Source organism: Chrysemys picta, chromosome 12 (assembly GCF_011386835.1).
Source record: "Chrysemys picta bellii isolate R12L10 chromosome 12, ASM1138683v2, whole genome shotgun sequence".
Taxonomy (NCBI): Eukaryota; Metazoa; Chordata; order Testudines; family Emydidae; genus Chrysemys; species Chrysemys picta.
Window position 1 is genome coordinate 26,640,371 of NC_088802.1, and position 19,608 is coordinate 26,659,978.

Consider the following 19,608-nt stretch of genomic DNA (forward strand, 5'->3'; position numbering starts at 1 on the left):
GGCTGGGGGCCTGCACTAAGTGCCTAGGGGTATCCGCCCTCCTTGGTCCTGCCACAACACCGTCACAAGGGAACAAAGAGCAGTATGGTGTGAAAACCGGGGTGCAAGCAGGACCAAGAACTGGAATTTGGGGGAGGGGGGGCAGCAGGGAAGGGGAAGGCCCTAAGACGAGGCTGCAGCCAAGATGTAGAGGAACATTTTAGGCCCGGGGAGGGTGGGGGGTGGTGGGGTGTGTGTGTAGTATAGGCACAATGAAAGAAAAGCCAGCATACAAGGGGAGAAAAGGAGCTGGGTGTCACTGTAATGAGAACAGCAGAGTATACAAGTGAAGAGAAGAACTGGTGGGCAGTGGGAGGGGAAGAGAGGAAATCAGACTGCAAACCGTTTCTAAATATGCAAATTTTATTCATCACAAGAGGCATGATGAAAAGTGACCTCAGGACGGTTCTGGGAGAGGGAATAAAGGGTTCTCCTGAAAGAGGCTCTGTACAGCAAAGAAACAATAACCTTGTTCACCACATCCCATGACCAGCATGTTCTCACAGGCACAGCTTCTCTGCATCCTAGTCAGCAAAAGCTGTAGTCCTCCACGAGGACAATGAGAAGTTCTGAGTGGCAGTGACCGTGACCAACAGCCATTCTGAAAGTAGATATTCAGAGGAATCAGAATAATTGCTCTTATTGAAATAACTTAGGTATTTCCTCAAATAAATATAAGCCAAAGTCCTCCCCTCCCCCCCTCTGCAGATTTCATTTGTTGCAAACTCCAAAGTACACACAGAGAAGGACTTTAAAGTTGATCTCTAATTTCTCTGGAAGATTCCCAGTTAGGTAGAGCCCCAGGTTATTCATTAGTTACCCCTTTAGTTCATTGTGCTCTGATGTGGTCTCAACTGAACATCAGAAACAGCAAACTGGTTAGGGCTGCAACTCTGAATTCGGAGAGAAGAGTTTATTTGACAGCTTCAGGGATTGTCCGATCACTAGACTAACTGCAGTCTCTGCGCTGCCTGGCACAAAGTACCTTCCCTTGTTCTCTTCATGCCACCCACAGTTACTGTGCAGTAATGAGCTATAACCAACTAGCGTAGAGTGTTCTCCAGTCTCAGCTCCTTATCATTGGCTGATTCAAATCCCTCTGCCCACTCACCATCTTCCTTTTGCTCAAAAACATTGTTTCCTCTACACTTCATCCATACATATCACGTGGAAGTGACAGGAGGAGAACAACCTGGGTGTACTGGTTGATCACAGAATGACTATGACCCACCCATGTGACTTGGAAAAGGCTAATGCCTCAGGTGAGGTATTTCCAGTAGAGACAGGGAAGTGTTTGTACCCTTATACAAGACACTGGTGAGACCTCATCTGGAATACTGTGTGCTATTCTGGTCTCCCATGTTTAAGAAAGATGAATTGAAACTGGAGCAGGTGCAGACAAGGGCGGCTAGGATGATCTGAGGAATGGAAAACCTACCTTATGAGAAGAGATTCAGAGAGCTCGGCTTGTTTAGCCTAACCCAATGAAGGCTGAGGGGAGATAGGATTGCTCTCTATAAATACATTAGAGGACTAAACACCAGGGAGGAAGAGGAGTTATTTAAGTTAAGCGCCAATGTGGCCAGAAGAACAAATAGATATAAACTGGTCCTCAACAAATTTAGGCTTGAAATTAAATGAAGACTTCTAACAACCAGAGGAGTGAAGTTCTCAAACAGCCTTCCAAGTGGGGGTAAAAAAACCTAAATGGCTTCAAGACTGAACTTGATAAGTTTATGGAGGGGATGGTCTGATGAACCTGCCTACAATGCAATGTCACCCGTCTGTGACTGCTAGCAGCAAATATCTCCAACAGCCTGTGATGTGACACTAGATGGGGAGGATGGACTTATTACAGAGAATTCTTCCCCAGGTGTCTGGCTGGTGGGTCTTACCCACATGCTCAGGGTCAAACTGATTACCCTATTTAGAGTCAGAAAGGAATTTTCCCCCTGGGCCAGACTGGCAGAGACCCTGGGAGGGTTTTGCCTTCCTCTGCAGCATGGGGCACGGGTCACTTGCAAATTTAAAACTAGTGTAAATGGTGGATTCTCTGTAACTTGAAGTCTTTAAATCATGATTTGATGATTTCAGTAACTCAGCCAGAGGTTAGGGGACTGTTAGAAGGGTGGTTCTGTGGCCTGCAATATGCAGGTGGTCAGACTAGGTGATCATGATGGTCCCTTCTGACCTTAAAGTCTGAGTCTTAGTCCTCAGCATTTGAACTCCCTGGTTTCCTCCCAAAGTCTACGAGGGAAGGGCCTCTGGGACACCCACCCCACCAGAAATAGCTCCAATAAGGGGGAAGAGGGCAGCCCAAGACCCAGCAGTGAGTGTAGAGAGATCTCTGGTGGGAGAAAGGTGGCTTAGTTCAAGGAATTGGTTAGTGGAAAGGGATTTGAGTCCAGGGAGAGGAGTTGCTAGGGGAGCTAGGTTCTTCTTTCCTCTACCCCACCCTGGCTGGCAAGAGGCAGAGGGGCCTGGCAGTGCAGCAATGAGGAAAAACTGATCGGGGCTTCTCCTCCTCTGCTTGGGGTTTGCTACTGGAGGCAGAGCCAGAGATTCACTGAGCAGACCAGAGGCACCTGCAGCTGCCCCCTGACCCCAGAGAGAGGTAGCTGGATACTCAAGGAATTGGGAAATGTGGGATTTGCTCTAGCCAACAGAGGGAATTTAGAGAGTTTCTTCTTCCTATGGCATCTCTGATGTCCAACGAGGCGCGTGCTGCTATTGAAGCTTTTCTCGCATTCGTCGCACTTGAAGGGTCTCTGTCCCGTGTGGATCCTCTCGTGTACAATCAGGTGCGAGCTCTGACCGAAGCTTTTCCTACAGATGGGGCACTCATAGGGTCTCTCCCCCGTGTGGGTTCTCTGGTGTCGAGTGAGGTGTGAGTTGCAGCTGAAGATTTTCCCACAGTACTGGCATATTTTCTGCGTCTCTCCGGTCTGCTGGACCGTGGTTTTGTGGACGTCTCTGGAAACGCCCTCATGGGGAGTGGATTTGCTCTGTCCCTTCCCTGAGTGCTTTTCCTTCTGCTCCTTTGATCCAAGCTGACTCCCACCAGCTTCTCCCTGTGCGGGAGCATCACCTATGGATCTTCCCAATAGCAACCCATGCAACTCCACTTGTTTAGGAGCTTTCTGTGGGGGATTCTCCTCCTCGTTCTCACTCACCGTCCAGTCACCTGCTGGGACAGGGAGAGAATCCAGACACGAGTCATTTTCTATGCTGGGGAAAGGGTGAAACAAGCCTAAATAGCTGTTGGGAAACTGAAATATTAGGATGCAAAGCTCACTAAACCCATCCCCCAATGAGATGGAACAATGGGACCAATTTTGCATCTGCATCCCATGAGAACATTCAGTCGGAAGTGAGCAACTGCCAGGTGTCAGGACGGGGGCGGGGGGGAAAGCCATGTGATATGTCTGCCATGAGGATACAGCACCTGCTGGGCATAGTCTTGACCTGGGTGAGATAAGGGAAAACTAGGGGAGCTCCTGGGACCTCTGTTGGAATCCCAGATGGATGCTTTATAAGTCAGTTTAACCAAATCCTCACCCGTGTGGGCACCTTTTAGGATCCTGCTTTCCTCAGAGTCCTGGAGATCTGGGACCCACGGCTCTTCCCCTTGTTCCAGCTGTGAGATCATGTCAGGTTTGGAAATCAGAAATCCTGCTCCAGGGAAGATAAAGTGAATTATCAATGGGGGTGGTAACAAAGATTCAAATGTACATTCTAGCCCATTCAAAACAGTAAAATCCTTCTGACGTCTTTCCAAGCCTCTGGATGCCCAGTTAAATGCTCCTCCATTAGCAATCTCTACTTTGAGCAAATCTCTGGAAGAGGGGGTTCCTATTTAATAGTCTACCAACCAGGACAGAATCCCTTCCAGAATTTCCCTCTACTATAACCTGGCCTGACCTTATGGCTGTGGACAAACCATGGGCCTTGCAGGGTATTGCAAGCTAATGAGCGGCAAAGAGTTCCAAAGGTGGAGGGTTCCAACAGAGAATGCCCTGCCAGCAGCTCTTTCTCTTGTATAAATGGGGCTCCAGTTTAGGCCCCCCACTGTCTGCAATCCTGACTCTATAGCCCAGGGAAAGCTTCTCTCTTAGGGAGCCAGGTCCCAGGCCATCTCTGCTCGGATCAAGTCTTCAAGCCAGACATGCATCAAAAGAGGTTCACAAAATACTGAGAAGGTAGCTTTATGTCCCAGAAAGAGGAGACTCCAGCCACAGTGGAAGGCAGCCTGTAGCCACTTCTGACTGACAGAGATGGGCTCAGACATGGTGAGAAAGTCCTAGGGAAGTCGGGACCAAGAAGCATGAGCTAGTGGGATTCAGCACAGTAAGGAAGAGAAGGGAACAGAATGCAACCATTCAGGGGGATTAGATGTCAGAAAAAGCACATTTGTGGAATTCAGATCTCCAGTGAGTGCAGAGGCAGTGGGAGGCAGTTCTGAAGAAAGTTGGGGCGTTAGTCTGCTCCCTAATGACAGCCTCTAAATATTAAGGTCTTGCAGCAGCAAGACTAGTTAAGGTTGCATCAGAATTTTCTGTTTGACAGGGTCTGTACCTCAGTGTTGCATCTTTTTTTGTAAATATGCCATAGGGAATTTGAACAATTCATGTATGGAACCATCTCCACTGTGTATTTTGTATTTGCATGTTGGAGGTTGGGTGGGGTGAAATGAATGAAATTTGGGAGAGCTAAACACCAGAAAAGCCCGTTTCCCCCAGGGCACATTTGCTACCCAAGTCACTAGGACCCTAGTTGTCATGACAGCTGCCAGGGCAACCTGTTACCTCTGATGACCATAACTTCATTAAAAAGAAGGTTCCCAGGACGAGCAGTAATGAAAGCACACTGGCTCTGGAGGAGTTCCTGCCATGTCACCTGGGGTAAGTTACACTGTTTCTTTCCAGAGGGTAATTGTTGGTTACTCTCCTCAACAAAAGAGTTACATGAAAGTAAGATACAAAAATTACAGCTCTTTTTCATGTACATTGTTCATATCAACGGTTCTCAATCTATTTACCACTGTGGGCCACATATGTGGCTCTATGTGTTACGTGGAACACACACACACACACACACACACACGGCCCTTAGGATGTCACATGGTCTGCAGCTGTGTGCTGACTGGGTCACAGGTTGAGAAGCACCAGTTTACATGCTTTTACTACTGGGGGGCGGGGGGGAGATGGCTCTCTGAATAGTTACCTCTTATCTTCCTACTTTCTTACAGATAGGGGTTCCTACTCAGTTTTCTGTTTTTGTTTTGAGGCAAGTCATTTAGAAGTTGCAGTAAATATAGAGTATGATTTAATCTAGTTACTTTCAATATATTGCACAACATAGCATGGAGTAATGAAATATGGAGCTCCACAAGGATAATGCCAATACAATGCACTGAAGACAATAAAGGTGTACATTCATTACTATTTAAATTGCATATAAGTACACTTGGCCGAACTTGATTCTTTTTTTAAAATATAATTTCAAAGGATAATATCACTGTATTTTTAAGCATATATTTTTCAATTAATCCATTTAAATTTTTCACAGTTGCCAGAAATTGTGTGGGCAACAGACAAATGATGACAGTAAATATGGATATTCAAAAAGTTAAAGCTTTATAACTGTTAAAACACACACTGTCATGTGTCAAAATATACAAACACTAAAATTCTCAAGCAGCATTCTTACTTTGCCTATCTCCCATTGATTTTTTGTGTGTGTCAGTTTGCGCGTACAGTGAAAACATTTGCCAGCATTTACTGGTAAAAAAAAAAAAATCTAATCCTTCCAAGCCTACACTAAAAAAAAAAAAAATAGAAAGAAAATCTAAGTATTTTTTAATTTCCTTAAGTTTAACATTAGTGAAGGTTGCTCACATCAATAAATTAAAACATAAAAATTTAGGAAATACAAAAATGAAGGATTCAGAGAATCAAAAAGTTGCAAAATGCCAAGAGTGAGCAATGCCCATGCAACCTTAATTTGCCCCCCTTGTGCTTGTGCATGTGCATTATAATAATATAGGATCATGTAACTAAAGACTAATTTATTTAAACCAGGTCCCCTGGTTCATTTGGTGCACAGGCCACTTCTGCTCTGGGAATGAATCTCAGTTTTGTAGGGAAGGAATGTTGTCTGCCTCATTCACTGCAGAATGCTAGAAGATTTGATGTGAATGAGGCAGAGAATTGCAGAAGAGAATGGATGGTTTTGTAATTAGGATGGTCAAATGCCACCTGGAGACGTGGAGTTCTATCCCTGCTTCTGCCACAAAGTTTGTGTGTTGCTGGGCAAGTCACTTCCAAATCTTTTCCCTTTTGCATGTTAAAGGCTGTACCATAATGCACATGCAGAAGGGTCCTGCATTAAGTGGCCCGAATGAACATTGCCCAGGCATTTCCTAACATCAGAACATTTGCCTTTGCAACTTTTTGATCCCTAACTTTGTATTTCCTAATCATTTAGTTAACTGATGGAAGCAACCTTAGCTAATGTTGTGCCAAGTTATTTGCGATATATTGTGGGAACGTTCCGGAGGCCCAGGTCAGAGAGGAAGGCTCCTTTGCCACAAGTGCTGTACAGGCTACCACCACTGCCCCTGCCCTAGAGAATGTAAAGCCTGGGGGGGGGGGGGGGGGGGGAAAGGAGAGTCCCTTAGGAGGGGCTGGCTGAAAGATCCAGAGGTTAAGTAAACCCATGCTGGAAAACTGGAGGAAAGTGAACAAGGCTATTCAAGGTCAGACAGGGCTGCAGGGAAGAGAGTAAATGAGTTCCCACAGCCTGTAATGGGGGAGGTGCTCCTGGCATGTGCAGCATGGGAGCAGGTGTTGGGACCCTGCATGGAGCCACTGGCTGAACCCTGGTCACTCACTAGGGCTGGGGCAGCTTGGTAGTTCCCTCCTGGCTATAAGGGAAGTGGGGGTGGGGAGAGAGAACTGGGAGGCAGGGGGTCCTGGAGGGAGGCACTGGGAATGGCCAAGCTGTGAGAGGAGCTCAGGCTAAGGTTTTGGTGTTAGAAATAAAGCCAAACCCAGGAGAGGTGAGCTTAGATGCTGGACTCAGACTTGGCTGAGGACAGTTGGGACTCACCCTGGCTACACAGCCAAAAGGATTAGAGGGACCTAGGAGGGATTTTGTGTCAAGTTACTGGGGGAAAAGATGCCCTAGTGGGGGAGGACAAGTCAGAAAGGGGAGGAAATTGATACCACAAATGGCCGAGAGGCTGAACTGCTTTAAAGAAATTTGTCTCCAACCAGAGAAATCAAGACGGGGAGCATGAAAAATTGGTGAGAGAGGAAGAACCTGGAGAAATCCCGTGGCAAGATAATGCAGCGGGAGGGGGGAAAACAAACAGTCTCAGCAGGGGCAGAAGCCCCATCCCTCCAGACATTTAGAACTTAGGCCTGGACGCTGAAATCAACACAACCCTGCCTTCCTCCAAGGTGGAGGGACAGGATGAGACCCGAGGAGGCTGTTCGATCCTCAATCCCCATTAATCCACAGAAGGGTATGTAGGAGACACTCCCCCTCACATGGGTTCTGGGGCTGATCACACTGACACGTAAGGAACTAGAGAAGACCCCCCCAAGCAGAAGCCAGCCTGGGTGCTTCAGAGAGACCTCCTCAGCCCCCAAGCTTGACACCTGCAGGGACAGGAATCCTTACCCAGTGAGGTCACATTCTGATAGTTCTCCTGCATGACGTCCCTGTAGAAGGTTCGCTGACCGGGGTTCAGCAGAGCCCATTCCTCGTCAGTGAAATACACAGCCACATCCTCGAAGGTCACCGGCATCTATATCAACAACAATCCCCCACTTAAAACCTGCTGTCTCAGCAACAACCCCAACTCAGTCACAGGCAGGGCTGGAAAAAAATCCCCCTTGGCCCCAAAGAGCAGACATTTTCCCTGGCAAGCAAAGGGAATTTCTACAGAATTAAAGCTCTCATCATAAAGGACAAGAAGATCCTGGCCTGTCTGGCTCAGAAGATGAATTCAAATGGGGCACGGATGCTGCCGCGTTTCCTCCCGATAAGCAGTTTTGGCCCCTTTGTGCTGCTCAGCACTTGTAGCAGCAGAACAAAACCTCATCCATTTCAGAGTCATTCTACAGAGCCTGGGAGCAGCTAAGAAACTCATCAGCATCACATGAATTTCTGTCTGCTCCTGCTATTCTGTTCAATACATTAGACACACCCTTCTAGGGGCTGGTCTGCAAGAAGGTAATAGTCTACTACTGCGACTAGTTAGTGGCTGACCCATGAGAAGTTAGCTAACTATTACTGCCCCAGCAAACAGTATTACTTCTTTAGCTTGAGTGGTAGAAGTCCATGCTGTGGTTTACCAGACCCACATACATACTAGCGAAAGGTGGATCTGAAAGTAGCATAAGAACGGCCATACTGGGTCAGACCAAAAGTCCATCTAGCCCAGTATCCTGTCTTCCAACAGTGGCCAACGCCAGGTGCCCCAGAGGGAATGAAGAGAATAGATAAGCATCCAGTGATCCATTCCTTGTCGCCCATTCCCAGCTTCTGGCAAACAGAGGCTAGGGACACTTGAAAGCATGATTTTGCATCCCTGCCCATCCTGGCTAATAGCCATTGATGGAACTATCCTCCATTAACTTATCTAGTTCTTTTTTAACCCTGTTATAGTCTTGGCCTTCACATCCTCTGGCAAAGAGTTCCACCGACTGTGCATTGTGTTTTGTTTGTTTTAAACCTGCTGCCTATTAATTTCATTTGGTGACCTCTAGTTCTTGTGTTATGAGGAGTAAATAACACTTCCTTATTTACCTTTTCCGCACCAGTCATGATTTTATAGACCTCTATCCAGTGGTGAGCTGGAGCTGGTTTGCACCAGTTCATGGGAACCGGTTGTTAAATTTAGAAGCCCTTTTTTAGAACTGGTTGTCCTGCACGGGACAACCGGTTCTAAAAAAGGGCTTCTAAATTTAACAACCGGTAAGTTGAAGTGACCAAAAGTGGCGCCTTAGGCGCCGACCCCATGGGTGCTCCAGATCCCCGCCCTGCCCCCAGCTCACCTCCGCTCCACCTCCTCCCTTGAACACTCTGCCCTGCTTTTCCCCCTCCCCCCCCGCTTCCCACAAATCAGCTGTTTGTGCAGGAAGCCTGGGAGGACGGAGAAGCAAGCGGCGGCTTTGTGTTCAGGCCCAGGGAGGCAGAGGCAGAGCGGATGTGAGGTGGGGCGGGGGTCCACCTGTGCCGCAGCAGGTAACCGGGGGGGGAGGGGTGGTGGAGGGAGAGGCGCGCAGGGGAACCGCTCCCCACCCCAGCTCACCTCCGCTCCACCTCCCTGGGCCTGAGCGCAAAGCCACTGCTTGCTTCTCAGCCCTCCCAGGCTTCCCGCGTGAACAGCTGATTCGCGGGAAGCCGGGGGGGGGGGGGGGGAGGGGGAAGGGGCTGCGAGCTTGGCCTGACCCAGTGCTCCACGGCGGTGGTGTGGCCCAGCTCAAGCCAAGTGGCACAGTTTTAGCACCACCAGCCACCTCGGTAAGGGGGCAGGGAGCGGGGGGGGGGGGAAGAAGGGGGTTGGATAGAGGGCTGGGGAGTTCGGGGGGGTGGTGGTCGGGGCAGTCAGAGGGCAGGGAATGGGGGGTTGAATGGGGGCAAGGGTCCCGGGGGAGCAGTCAGGAAGGAGGGGGGTGGATGGGGCAGGGGTCACGGGCGGGGGGCGTCAAGGAATGCAGGGGGTTGGATGGGGCAGGAGTCCCAGGGGGCAGGGGCAGCCCATGATCCCCTTGTGGGGTGAGGAGGGAACCGGTTGTTCAGATTTTGGCAGCTCATCACTGCCTCTATCATATCTCCCCTTAGTCGTCTCTTTTCCAAGCTGAAAAGTCCCAGTCTTATTCATCTCTCCCTATATGGCTGCCATTCCATACCTCTAATCATTTTTGTTGCCCTTTTCTGAACCTTTCCCAACTCCAATATATCTTTTTTGAAATGGGGCAACCACATCTGCACACAGTATTCAAGATCTGGACATACCATGGATTTATATAGAGGCAATATGATATTTTCTGTCTTATTATCTACCCCTTTCTTAATGATTCCCAACATTCTGTTCACTTTTTTGACTGCCATTGAGTGGATGTTTTCAGAGAACTATCCACGAGGACTCCAAGATCTCTTTCTTGAGTGGTTTAGCACCTAATTTAGACCCCATCATTTTATATGTATAGTTGGGATTATGTTTTCCAATGTGCATTACCAACGTATTTAGTGTAATTCAAAATCTTGGTAAAGCCCATTCAAGCCCACACTGTGTGGAGCTGGAGCTTCCAATATTGCTGTCTCAGTACAGCTGATCTTCCCTAGCACAGAAAATGGTTTCAGAGAACCAGGAATTTTCCCCTGGGCAGCAGCACAAATTTTTGCAGCCCTCCAAAAGCTTAAAAAAGAATGCTCTTCCCAACCGGTCTAGAGGATAAAAAATGATTCAGCCTTCTCCTTAAAGCTGCCACGCTGCCTTCCCCAGTCTGCCCAGAGGCAGCCATCTCTGCTGGTCAATTCCAGGCTGCTCTTCAGAGCTCTGGGGGCGTTTGTGAAACTGATCAGAAACTCTCTCTCCTGCTGCTGCCCACTGTGAAACTCAGCAGTAGCAGAGGCTGCACAGGAGTTATTCATTGAGGGTGGGGGCAACAGGAAGCTCCTGGGGAGTAGCGTAACAGTCTGAAGCAGTCTGTGTGGGGATCTCTATTGCATTGCAACTAGATAGGGGCTCCATCTCCTGTCTGTCGCTAAGCGCAGTCCATGGACAGCATCCCAGTAAGAATTCCAGCAATCTCAGTGGCTTAATGTAGGGAGATGGGATCTCTTCCCTGGTCTCATTGGTGCTCCCCCTCATCAGCTTGCTGGCTAGTCACCTCAGGCTGTGGCTAGCAGGAGTCAGATACATTTTTCAGTGCCAGGTGAAGTGACTAGTTTCCTGTTCCACAGATGGGCAGAGTAGACATTCCCCCTGTTTTAAGAAGTGCCAGCAGATTTTTCACACCCTGTCCACACCTCCTATTCCCTCCCTCTGTGCATTTCCTTCCCCGCCTGCCCCTCTCCAGGACAAACCCTTCAGCAGCTCCCTGGAAATCCCCTACCTCAATGAGCTGTGCTGCATCCTGCACCAGCTGTGCAGAAGCCATTTCTCTGCCCAGTCTCTGGATCTGGAGCGAAACGTGGACGCAATTCTTCAGCCTGTCAGGGTGAGAAGGGCGATGGAGCAGGGTCCATAAGGGGCGTTAATCCATTTCACACCCCGATTCCCCCCAGGTTCTTTCCCTGGACCCTGCAATGTTGGGGAAAAGGTCACTTCATTACAGCGCAGACCTGGCCCCTCCCACAGGACTAAACCCACCAGGACATTTTCAAACCCTCCCAGTAATTAACTAACAAACAAAATCTCTGAAGCAAACTCTAGGAAAGAGCAGAATCAAGGATACGCTTTGGGGGATCCCTCAACACTGTCCCCAGGGCAGGACATTCCCCCAGCAGCGCGGAGACCAGGCAGAGGCAGGAACTGGCTTTTCCTCTCTCTGCTGCTCAATGCAAATTATGTTTCCTCCAAACCCAGAAATTCCTGCAGTTTTAAGACAGCGAGCAGGAAATCCTGAGGGGATTTGGTAACAACATTCGAGGAGTTGCGGTTAAAGCAAAGGAGTGCTAGGTGGATGGAGGACCTAGAGGACTCTTGAAATTTCTATCCCCCTCCTGCACAGAATAGAAAGCCACCACTTTCCTACTTCAGAGACAGTCCTGGGGGAAGCAACCCTCCCAAAGGATGTTTACCTGGAGCTTTTGGGACTCCATGGGGTGAAAGCCTCCATGGGAACCGGAGAGGTGTTGTGATAATTGGGCCTACAAATTTACCCTAATTGTGAGCTCACCTGTAAAAAGTGAGTGAAAGTTAATGAACCATGACAGTGACCAATAACAAATATTAATGGAGAAAAGGTGCAAAAGGTAGACAGAGAGAATCAAGGGAGATTATGCCAGGCTGGGGAAGACTCTCAAGGAGATAGAGGCTCAGGTTATCTTTAGTGGGATTCTGCCTGTTCCGAGGGAAGGGCAGCAAAGGGCTGATAGGATTGTGAGGATAAATAGTTGGCTAAGGGAGTGGTGCTATAAGGAGGGCTTTGGGATGTATGGCCACTGGGAGGCTTTCGGGGACAGACACCTGTTCTCGCGGGATGGGCTTCACCTGAGTAGGGAAGGAAATAGACTTCTGGGAGGGAGGCTGGCTCATCTTACCAAAAGAGCTTTAAACTAGGAAGTTTGGGGAGATGGTTGGGAGATGCACAGTTAATCTCCACGCCAGTTTCCAGCATTGAAAAGCTGAGTGTAATAAGAGGAGACATAGCCGGGGAGATGAGATTGGACACAGGAAGGACAGGGGGGACGAACACAAAGAGGCCCGCAACATACAGTACTACTAATGGGAGACAGGCTAAACAACATACATTAGGGTGTTTGTACACCAATGCAAGAAGCCTAGGTAATAAAATGGAGGAATTGGAGCTCTTGGTCCAAGAATTGAAACCAGATATCGTAGCAATAACTGAAACGTGGTGGAATGGCAGTCACGACTGGAACGCAGGTATGGAGGGGTATGCGCTGTTTAGGAAAGACTGGGATAAAGGTAAAGGTGGCGGGGTGGCATTGTATGTCAATAGTGAAATAAGCTGTAAAGAAATAATAGTGGATGGAATAGATAACACGGAGTCCGTCTGGGCGATACTCAAGCTGGGTAAAAGGACTACTAGAGCCTCTCCGGGGATAGTGCTTGGGGTGTGCTATAGACCGCCGGGATCGACCCAGGATATGGATAAGGAACTATTTAATGTATTAAGGGAAGTAAATACTAATAGAAACTGTGTAATTATGGGGGACTTTAACTTCCCAGATATAGATTGGGGAACAAATGCTAGTAGCAATAATAGGGCTCAGATGTTCCTAGATGTGCTTGCTGATCAATTCCTTTATCAAGTGGTAGCTGAGCCGACGAGGGGGGAGGCCATTTTAGATTTGATTCTGGTAAGTAGTGAGGACCTTGTTGAGGAAGTGGTAGTAGGGGACAATTTGGGCTCCAGTGATCATGAGCTAATCCAGTTTAAACTAAATGGAAGGAGTAACAGAATTAAGTCAAAGACTAGGATTTATAATTTTAAAAAGGCTAATTTTAACAAATTAAGGGGACTGGTAAGGGAAGTGGATTGGGCAAACATATTAAGGGATCTAAAGGCAGAAGAAGCCTGGGATTACTTTAAGTTAAAGATGCATGAGCTGTCAGAGGCCTGTATCCCCAAAAAGGGAAAAAGATTACTAAGCAAGAGATTTAGACCGAGCTGGATGAGCGACCGACTGAAAGGGGCGATTAGGAAAAAACAGAAAGCGTACAAAGAGTGGAAGAGGGGAGGGATCAGTAAGGAAACTTACCTTAGTGAAGTCAGAGAATGTAGAGATAGAGTGAGAAAGGCCAAAGGCCGGGAAGAGTTGGACTTAGTGAGGGGAATTAAAAGCAATAGTAAGAGGTTTTACAGCCATATAAATAGGAAGAAAGCAAAGAAAGAAGAAGTGGGACCGCTGAAGACTATAGCCGGAGAGGAGATTAAAGATAATCTAGGCATGGCGCAATATCTCAAAGAATATTTTGCATCGGTGTTTAATGAGGCCAATGAAGGTATTAGGGATACTAGCACCGTTATAGAGGGGCATACAGGATGGGGGATCACCGCATCCGAGGTAGAAACAAAACTAGAACGCCTTAATGGGACTAAGTCGGGTGGACCGGACGATCTTCATCCGAGAATATTGAAGGAATTGGCGCGGGAAATAGCAGGCCCATTAGCGATTATATTTAATGAATCTGTAAACTCGGGGGTGGTCCCGTTAGACTGGAGAATAGCCAATGTGTTCCTATTTTCAAGAAAGGGAAAAAAAGTGACCCGGGTAACTATAGGCCTGTTAGTTTAACATCGGTAGTGTGCAAGGTGCTGGAGAAGATTCTGAAAGAGAAACTAGTTGAGGACCTTGAGGTTAATGGCAAATGCGATAAATTACAGCATGGTTTTACGAAGGGCAGATCGTGCCAAACAAATCTGATCTCCTTCTTTGAGAAAGTAACGGACTTATTAGATAAGGGAAATGCGGTGGACCTAATATACCTGGATTTCAGTAAAGCGTTTGATACAGTACCCCATGAGGAATTATTGGTTAAAATGAAAAACATGGGGATCGATATGAAAATCCAGAGGTGGATAAGGAATTGGTTAATGGGGAGAATGCAGCGGGTTGTATTAAAGGGTGAATTGTCAGGTTGGAGGGAGGTTACTAGTGGAGTGCCTCAAGGTTCGGTTTTGGGACCCATTTTATTTAATCTATTTATAACTGACCTCGGGACGGATTGCAAGAGTGGGCTGATAAAGTTTGCGGATGATACGAAGGTGGGAGGAGTTGCAAACTCGGAGGAGGATAGGGATATTCTGCAGGGAGACTTGAATGAGCTTGTGAATTGGAGTATCAGAAATAGGATGAAATTTAATAGTGAAAAGTGTAAGGTGATGCACTTGGGGATGAATAATAACAATTTTAGTTACAAGATGGGGACGCATTGGTTAGAAGTAACGGAAGAGGAGAAGGACCTAGGGGTCCTTGTTGACCGCAGGATGACTATGAGTCGACAATGTGACGTGGCGGTGAAAAAAGCCAATGCGGTCTTGGGATGTATTAGGCGAGGTATATCTAGTAGGGATAGGGAGGTCCTGCTTCCGTTGTATAAGGCGCTGGTGAGACCTCATTTGGAGTACTGTGTGCAGTTCTGGTCTCCAATGTTTAAAAAAGATGAACTCAAACTGGAACGGGTGCAGAGAAGGGCGACTAAGATGATCAGAGGAATGGAAAACCTGTCGTATGAAAAGAGATTAGAGGAGCTTGGGTTGTTTAGTCTGACAAAGCGAAGGCTGAGGGGGGATATGATTGCTATCTTCAAATATATCAGAGGGGTTAATACAAGGGAGGGAGAAGAATTATTCCAGCTTAGTACTAATGTGGACACGAGAACGAATGGATACAAACTGGCGGGGGGGAAGTTCAGGCTTGAAATTAAACGAAGGTTTCTGACCGTCAGAGGGGTGAAATATTGGAACGGCCTTCCGAGGGAAACGGTGGGGGCGACGGACCTGTCTGGTTTTAAGATTAAGTTGGATAAGTTTATGGAGGGAATGGTTTAATGGTAAAACATAGTAGCCAAGGAAAACCAAGCAATGGTACATGAATAGCATAATGGCCAACAAGGGTCAGGCTAGAGACTCTTGCCTATATGCTCGGGGTATTACTGATAGCCATATTTGGGGTCGGGAAGGAATATTCCTCCAGGGTAGATTGGCTGAGCCTCTGGAGGGTTTTCGCCTTCCTCCGCAGCATGGGGCAGGGATCACTAGCAGGAGGGTCTCAGCCGATTGAAGTCACTAAAACACAGGATTGGGGACTTCAACGGCAGAGTCCAGGGAAGGGTTTTGCGGCCTGCAGCATGCAGGGGGTCAGACCAGATGATCATAATGGTCCCTTCTGACCTTAAAGTCTATGAGTCTATGAGATGGACAGACTGCATTAGTCCAAAGAACAAAACGGCCTCCTGATATTACTCAAGGACTCTGTTAAGATCATGCTTGGTAAACAAGAAAAGTGAGAGACCAGAAATAAATGAACCAAAATTGGTGTATTGAAAATTAGACTAGCCCATCCACTCACTATTTTAGCCACCGGGTGGGCCTATCTATCATTCCCTTTGCGGGTCCATAAAAGAAAAGGCTTTGGGGAGAAGTGCAAGCACACAATGGCTGACTGAAAGAAGAGGAAGGAGCAAGCTACACCATCGTATTTCCTGGGTTCCACCAATACATCCCTGGGCCATCCCCATGAGTCTAAGAGATGGCCTGACCCAGGCCAGGCCAAGAGAGAGACCCAGCTGACATCAGTTCTGCCTAAATCCCAAACTTCTCCCCTCCCCAAGAAAAAGTTTTTTTTAAGCTAAGAAGATATGAGTGTGTTGGAGACACACAGATATTTTGAAGCAGAAATATCCCCCCCAAAACCTGAATGTTCAGGAGCCACTCACTAGAGCCACCAAATCAGATTAGAAAAACACCCAGGGCCCCAATCCTTCTCACAGATCCATGTGGGTCTTTTCAGGGGGTGTCACGATATTCACGAGAAAGGGGGTCATATGGAAACTTTCACACAAAGACACCAAGTGGCTTAAGACCCAGCACATCTGATGGATCAAACACATTCCAGTCAGAATTTTAATACCGGTGAGACTTTCCCCAACATCGTGGAGTTTGAAGGGACCCCCTCAGCAAAGAATAAATCCCAGTGCTTCCCCCCTCTGTTTTCCCCCTCCCTGCGCAGAGATGATGCAATCAGATGTCACACACTTTCTCATCCCTATTTTTACCCCTTTCCTTCCTGACAACTCCACCCCCAATAGAGAAAAAAAAGGGGGAGACATTTGGGGCCCTGTTCATGGCCTCCCCAATCCCTTTCCTCTCCCCTCTTTTGTCTCCTTGGCATGTCTCCCAATTTTTACCCCCGGAGCGGCAAAAAGGCAGCAGCTTAATTGCTGTTAACTGAGCTCCCAGCCCTCCGTGCAGTAACAAGGGGGCAGATTCCCAGGGGCTCCGAGATCTGAGCCTCCCACGGCCGGTGATGTAGAGTCACTTTCCTGCCCGGCCCCAGCCCTTTCCCCCAGATCTCTCCCCGCACCTGCAGGCTCCGGCTCAGGGGCTGGTGTCGGCAGAGCCCGGGGCTGCCCCACGGGCTGGTTCCAGCCCCCGCAGGGGAGCAGCAGCGGCTCAGCCCGGGCTCCCCACGGTTCACAATGGAGGCTGAGCAGCAGCGTCTGACCCAGGAAGTTCACCAGCCAGCAAACAAGCCAGGGATGTTTCCCTGCCTGCCCCCATATGTAGCAATAGGCAGAGCCCTCTTGCGGTAGCAACCAGTGAAATGAATAAGCTAGAGACAGCCTCTCCCAGGGCTGGTCTACCCCCAGATATTGCACTGGTTTTAATTGAGGGGTCGTGTGAATGGGAAATCAGGCCAGATTAACTAAAGCGTGTTAAACCCCTGTCTCTGTGTGAACGCTGATTCCCTCCTTCACTTCCCTTGCAGCCCTCTCCCTAATCTGTTTTTAAATCAGTTTAGTTTATGTCAGTGCAATCCCGTTTGGTGGACACTCCAACATTGGGCTTCGGGATTCGAGCTCCCTGGGGCCACATCCTCATCGGGGCCATGTCCCTTTTCTTTTCAGAATTCCTCAGCCAACCCCTGGTCCCGTCCCCCCCCCCAAACCCCTGCCTCCCGCAGTCTTAGGGTTACCATATTTCAGCAAGCAAAAAAGAGGACGGGAGGAGCCCCGCCCTAGCCCCGCCCCTGCCCCTCCCACTTCCCGCCCCCCTCAGAACCCCCAACCCTCCCCCCGTTCCTTGTCCCCTGACTGCCCCCTCCTGGGACCCCTGCCCCTAACTACCCCCCAGGACTCCACCCCCTACCTAAGCCTCCCTGCCTCTTGTCCCCTGACTGCCCCAACCCTTATCCACACCCCCACCCCCACACAGACCCCTGGGACTCCCACGCCCCATCCAACCACTCTCCACCCCCTGACAGCTCCCCCCCAGAACTCCCAACCCATCTAAACCCCTCTGCTCCCTGTCCCCTGACTGCTCCGATCCCTCTCCCCACCCCTGCCCCCTGACAGCTCCCCCCCAGAACTCCCAACCCCCCCCCGCTCCTTGTCCCCTGACTGTCCCCTCCTGGGACCCCTGCTCCTAACTGCCCTCCAGAACCCCACCCCCTACCTAAGCCTCCCTGTTCCTTGTCCCCTAACTGCCCCTCATAAGACCCCCCCAACTGCCCCCCAGGACCCTACCCCCTACCTGTACCCTGACTGCCCAAAACCTTCTCCACTCCCCCCAAAAAGCCCCCCCCCGAACTCCCGACCCCCCCCGTCTCTTGACTGCCCCCTCCAGAACCTCCCTGCCCCTTCTCCTGCCCCCTGGCCCCCTTACCCCACCGCTCAGAACAGGGTGTTGGGCTCTGTGCAGAGCCGGACACGTGGCTGCGCTCCCCAGCGCAACACACAACCCGGTCCCTGCCCCTGCACAGTGCTGCGGGAGCGGGGCGCTGGGCTGCCGGGGAGGAGGGGCTGCCGAGGCCGATGCAAACGTCCCGGCAGGCCGGCTCAGAATGCAGGGGGGGAGGGGAGGAGCAAGGAGGAGGAGCTCTACAGCTGCTCCGGAATCTAGCCCTGCAAGCTGCAGGGGAAAGGGCTCTGGCTGCCAGAGCCCCAGGTGAGAGGCTGACTTTCCTGCAGCCTTCCCAGCCGCACCTCGTTCTGCCTGTGGGGGAATCCCGGACATTTTGAGTGATTTACAAATTCCCCCCCGGACGCTATTTTTAAACACAAAAAGGAGGACATGTCCGGGTAAATCCGGACGAATGGTAACCCTACGCAGTCTCCTTATAGCCATCCCCTCCTAGGGCAAGATGGGGGAGGCCAATGTTAGTACTGCCAGGCTCTCTTGTCTCTGTAAGGCTCCCACTCAGACAGGAACCCAGCTGGCAGGAAGAACCTCCAAGGGGAGAGACTTTCATCACACTTGTGGAAGTGTCCAAGACTTACGCCAGTGTAAATACAGAGCTGGAGGGGCTTGGAGTTTGCAGGGGGAGCAGCCTGGGTTGATCTGGGGTGAAAGGCATGTCTGGCTGAGGGGAGACTACTGGTGGGGGGAGAAGGAGGGAGTAGAGCTTTTCCCGCTTGAGACAGAGAAATAATGTATAGGTTTTTCTGGTCTTTTCCCCCTCTCTCCTTTTCTACAAGTTTTAAACCAAAAATACATAGAAACAATCATCCCCTTAGGAAGGGGTATGATGTGAAATGTTTAGAGAGGAAAACTGTCCCAGAGTGAGCAAAGGACCCAGGTTACAGAGAGGCCAGTGGCACAGGTGGAAAAAGAACCCAGGAGTTATGATTCCCAGCCCTGCCCCAACCCATTAGAGTCCACTGCCCCGCCCAGAGCTGGGCATAGAATTTACGAGTCCTGATTCCCAGCCCTGTCCCCCTACTGCTCTAACCCACTAGACTTCACTGCCCTCCCAGAGCTGGGCATAGAACCCAGGAGTCCTGACTCCCGGCCAGCCATCCCCTCCCTTCTAATTACTACCCAGTCCTGGTCCACCCTTCACTGTCTGGGAATAGAGAGCCTGAGTCACCAGATGTCACAAACTCCCTGCCAGGGGCCCCAGGACAAGATCCAATTCCCCACGAGGAGATGCTCCCCTCCATGTCTCACCGTAACTCCCTTCCCTGCCTCACTCTCAGCTCAGAGGACCCTTTGTGTTTGACAGAGGAGCCAGCAAGATATGCTCACCTGCCCCGAGGGCCTGAAGTATTTCAGTGACCAGGGCTGTGGGCACAGTTGCCTCTGCTTGATTTGCCCCCAGCTTCCTCCCCCATCTCCTCTTGTGGCCAGGGAGAATCTG

The 19,608-nt window shown here is 49.5% G+C and overlaps 1 protein-coding gene across 4 annotated transcripts; it reads right to left on the reverse strand.

Annotated features, from left to right (window-relative positions):
* Window positions 1-384: 384 nt before the first annotated feature.
* On the reverse strand, window positions 385-17,037 carry LOC101933494 (zinc finger protein 569-like). Of its 4 annotated transcripts, none has more exons than XM_005312692.4 (5): window positions 16,834-17,037; window positions 11,172-11,268; window positions 7,726-7,852; window positions 3,598-3,711; window positions 385-3,226 (listed from the first exon to the last, which is right to left on the reverse strand). In XM_005312692.4, the coding sequence occupies exons 2-5, from the start codon at window positions 11,214-11,216 to the stop codon at window positions 2,580-2,582; spliced, it is 933 nt and encodes a 310-aa protein (XP_005312749.2). In that variant the 5' UTR covers window positions 11,217-11,268; window positions 16,834-17,037; the 3' UTR covers window positions 385-2,579. The 4 variants fall into 4 exon arrangements, with proteins under 4 accessions (XP_005312749.2, XP_065418688.1, XP_008174730.2 ...); XM_065562616.1 differs by having other exon boundaries at window positions 385-3,223; window positions 16,834-17,010; XM_008176508.4 differs by having other exon boundaries at window positions 385-3,223; window positions 11,172-11,359; window positions 16,834-17,010.
* Between the last annotated feature and the right edge of the window lie 2,571 nt (window positions 17,038-19,608).